The sequence below is a fragment of the Piliocolobus tephrosceles genome, chromosome 21 (genome assembly GCF_002776525.5).
Source record: "Piliocolobus tephrosceles isolate RC106 chromosome 21, ASM277652v3, whole genome shotgun sequence".
In the NCBI taxonomy this organism is placed as follows: domain Eukaryota; kingdom Metazoa; phylum Chordata; class Mammalia; order Primates; family Cercopithecidae; genus Piliocolobus; species Piliocolobus tephrosceles.
In genome coordinates, this window is record NC_045454.1 from 12643471 (window position 1) to 12646675 (window position 3205).

Consider the following 3205-nt stretch of genomic DNA (forward strand, 5'->3'; position numbering starts at 1 on the left):
TTTTTTTTTTTTTTTTTTTTTGAGACAGAGTCTCGCTCTGTCGCCCAGGCTGGAGTGCAGCCTCACTGCAAGTTCCGCCTCCCGGGTTCACGCCATTCTCCTGCCTCAGCCTCCCGAGTAGCTGGGACTACAGGCGCCCGCCACCACTCCCGGCTAATGTTTTTTCTTTTTTTTTTTTTTCTATTTTTAGTAGAGACGGGGTTTCACCGTGTTCGCCAGGATGGTCTCGATCTCCTGACCTCGTGATCCGCCCGCCTCGGCCTCCCAAAGTGCTGGGATTACAGGCGTGAGCCACCGCGCCCGGCCAATTTTTGTATTTTTAGTAGAGATGGGGTTTTACCATGTTGGCCAGGACGGTCTCTATCTCCTGACCTCAGGTGATTGGCTCACCTCGGCTTCCCAAAGTGTTGGGATTACAGGTGTGAGCCACCAACGCCCAGCCCCTGTCTCTATTTATAAAAAATTTATTTTAAGTTAGCTGAACATGGTGGCACATACCTGTTAGTCCCAGCTACTTGGGAGGCTAAGGTAGGGGAATTGCTTGAGCCCAGGAGTTTGAGGTTGCAGTAAGCTATGATGGCACGACGGCACTCCAGCCTGGGTGACAGTGAGAGACCCTGTCTCGGAAAAAAAAAAAGAAAGAAAGAAAAGAAATATGCAAAGGTGGGGGGAGAGAGGTACAAAGATAAACAGAGGTAGGAGATGGGAGAGAGACAGAGAAGGGAGAGACAGAGCCCAGGTATGGGTGGCGGGGAGATGCTCTGCACAACCAATCAGAGGACGCAGAGGGCAAAGGAAGCAACAGGGAGACTGTTGGGAGCATCTAGGGGAGACCTGGGCTTGCTGGAGGGGGCGGAGGATCTACCTGGTCCTGATCTCCCACCCGCTCTCCAGGGTGGAGACGACCTGGACCCCAACTACGTGCTCAGCAGCCGCGTCCGCACTGGCCGCAGCATCAAGGGCTACACGTTGCCCCCGCACTGCTCCCGTGGCGAGCGCCGGGCGGTGGAGAAGCTCTCCGTGGAAGGTGAGCGCCCCCACCCCGTCCACTGCTGGGGTCACCCAACCCTGTCTCTATTCCTCCATAGGCAGGTCCTCGGGTCTCTTTGGGCTCCGGTTTTCCAAAGTAGGGGAAGAGCTTGCTAAATCGTGGGGGCTTGGGGAGTGGTGCTGGCCGTCGGCATTACCTGCTGTGCTGGAGATCTGGGGGTGCTGTCCAGACTCAAGGGCCCCTGAGAAGACCCACACAGACACCTGGCTGCCCCCAGCGTCCTGCCATCCGTTCATCCAGCACACATTTCCAGGGCTTCTTGCCCTGTGTGGGGAGATAGGGGTCCCTTACTGTTCTCATAGAGTGTTCAGCTGGTGGGGAGACGAGAGGAAATACAGAAACCCACAGATGATCAAGATAATTCAAAAGTGCCATGAAACCCCGTCTCTACTAAAAATACAAAAAACTAGCCGGGCGAGGTGGCGGGCGCCTGCAGTCCCAGCTACTCTGGAGGCTGAGGCAGGAGAATGACGTGAACCCGGGAGGCGGAGCTTGCGGTGAGCTGAGATCCGGCCACTGCACTCCAGCCTGGGCGACAGAGCGAGACTCCATCTCAAAAAAAAAGAAAAGTGCCATGAAGCCAAGACATGGGTGTGGTGGAGAATGACCGAGGGGAGCCGCCTCAGAAAGGAGGAGTTGAGGCTGGGCACAGTGGCTCACAACAGTAATCACAGCAGTGTGGGAGGCCTAGGGGGGGTATCGCTTGAGCCTAGGAATTCAAGACCAGACTGGGCCACACAGCTAGACCCCGTCTCTACAAAAAATACAAAAATGAGCCACGAGTGGTGACACACACCTGTCATCCCAGCTACTCAGGAGACTGAGGTGGGAGGATCGATTGAGCCCGGAAGGTTGAGGCTGCAGTGAACCGTGACTGTGCCACTGCACTCCAGCCTGGGTGACAGACCGAGAACCTGCCTCAAAAACAAATGGAAAGAGGCCGGGCACAGTGGCTCACACCTGTAATCCCAGCACTTTGGGAGGCCGAGGCAGGTAGATCACCTGATGTCAGGAGTTCGAGCCCAGCCTGGCCAACATGGTGAAACCCCATCTCTACTAAAAGTACAAAAATTAGCCGGGTGTGGTGGCACGCACCTGTAATCCCAGCTACTTGGGAGACTGAGGCAGGAGAATCACTTGAACCCAGGAGGCAGAGGTTGCAATGAGCTGAGATCATGCCACTGCACTCCAGCCTGGGCAACAGAGTGAAACTCTGTCTCAAAAAAAGAAAGAAGGAAGGAAAGAAGGAAGGAAGGAAGGAAGGAAGGAAGGAAGGAAGGAAGGAAAGAAGGAAGGACTTCAAGACAAGAAGTCAATAATAAATGTAGTAAAATAATAGGAAGTATTAGTTTTGAGTACTTATTACCTTTGTTTTAAATATAATGTATTTAGCCTGGGCACGGGGTGGCTCACGCCTATAATTCCAGCACTTCGGGAGTCTCAGGTGGAAGGATTGCCTGAGCCCAGAAGTTTGAGACCAGACTGGGCAACATGATGAAACCCTATCTCCAAAAAATACAAAAATTAGCCAGGTGTGGTGGTGCGCACCTGTGGTCCCAGCTACTTGGGAGGCTGAGGTGGGAGGATTGCTTGAGCCTGGAAGGTCAAGGCTGCAGTGAGCTGAGATCACACCACTGTACTCTAGCTTGGGTGACAGATGGAGACCTGTCTCAAAAATAAATAAATAAAAATAAAACATTTTAAAAATAATTTATTTAAATATAAAATTTGCATATTTAATCTTAACTATGTATAACATGGCATGTGATATGTGGCATAGTGTATAGTACATTACAGGCATATCTCAGAGATATTGTGGGTTTGGCTCCAGACCACCGCAATGAAGCAATTAGCACGATAAAGCAAGTCACACAAATTCGTTTCCCAGTGCATATAAAAGTTACAATTGCCCAGGCGAGGTGGCTCACACCTGTAATCCCAGTACTTTGGGAAGTTGAGGTGGGTGGATCATTTGAGGTCAGAAGTTCAAGACCAGCCTAGCCAACATGGTAAAACCTCGTCTCTACTAAAAATACAAAAATCAGCTGGGTCTAGTGGCACACACCTGTAATCCCAGCTACTCGGGAGGCTGAGGCAGGAGAATCGCTTGAAGCTGGGAGGCAGAGGTTGCAGTGAGCTGAGATCATGCCACTG

The 3205-nt window shown here is 51.8% G+C and overlaps 1 protein-coding gene across 1 annotated transcript in view; it reads left to right on the forward strand.

Annotated features, from left to right (window-relative positions):
- The window catches only part of CKM (creatine kinase, M-type), a 14990-nt gene that overhangs the window by 4031 nt on the left and 7754 nt on the right, over positions 1-3205 (forward strand). Inside the window, exon 3 of the mRNA XM_023182416.1 lies at positions 895-1027. Coding sequence (XP_023038184.1) covers positions 895-1027 — 133 coding nt within the window. The remainder of the gene's footprint in view (positions 1-894; positions 1028-3205) is intronic.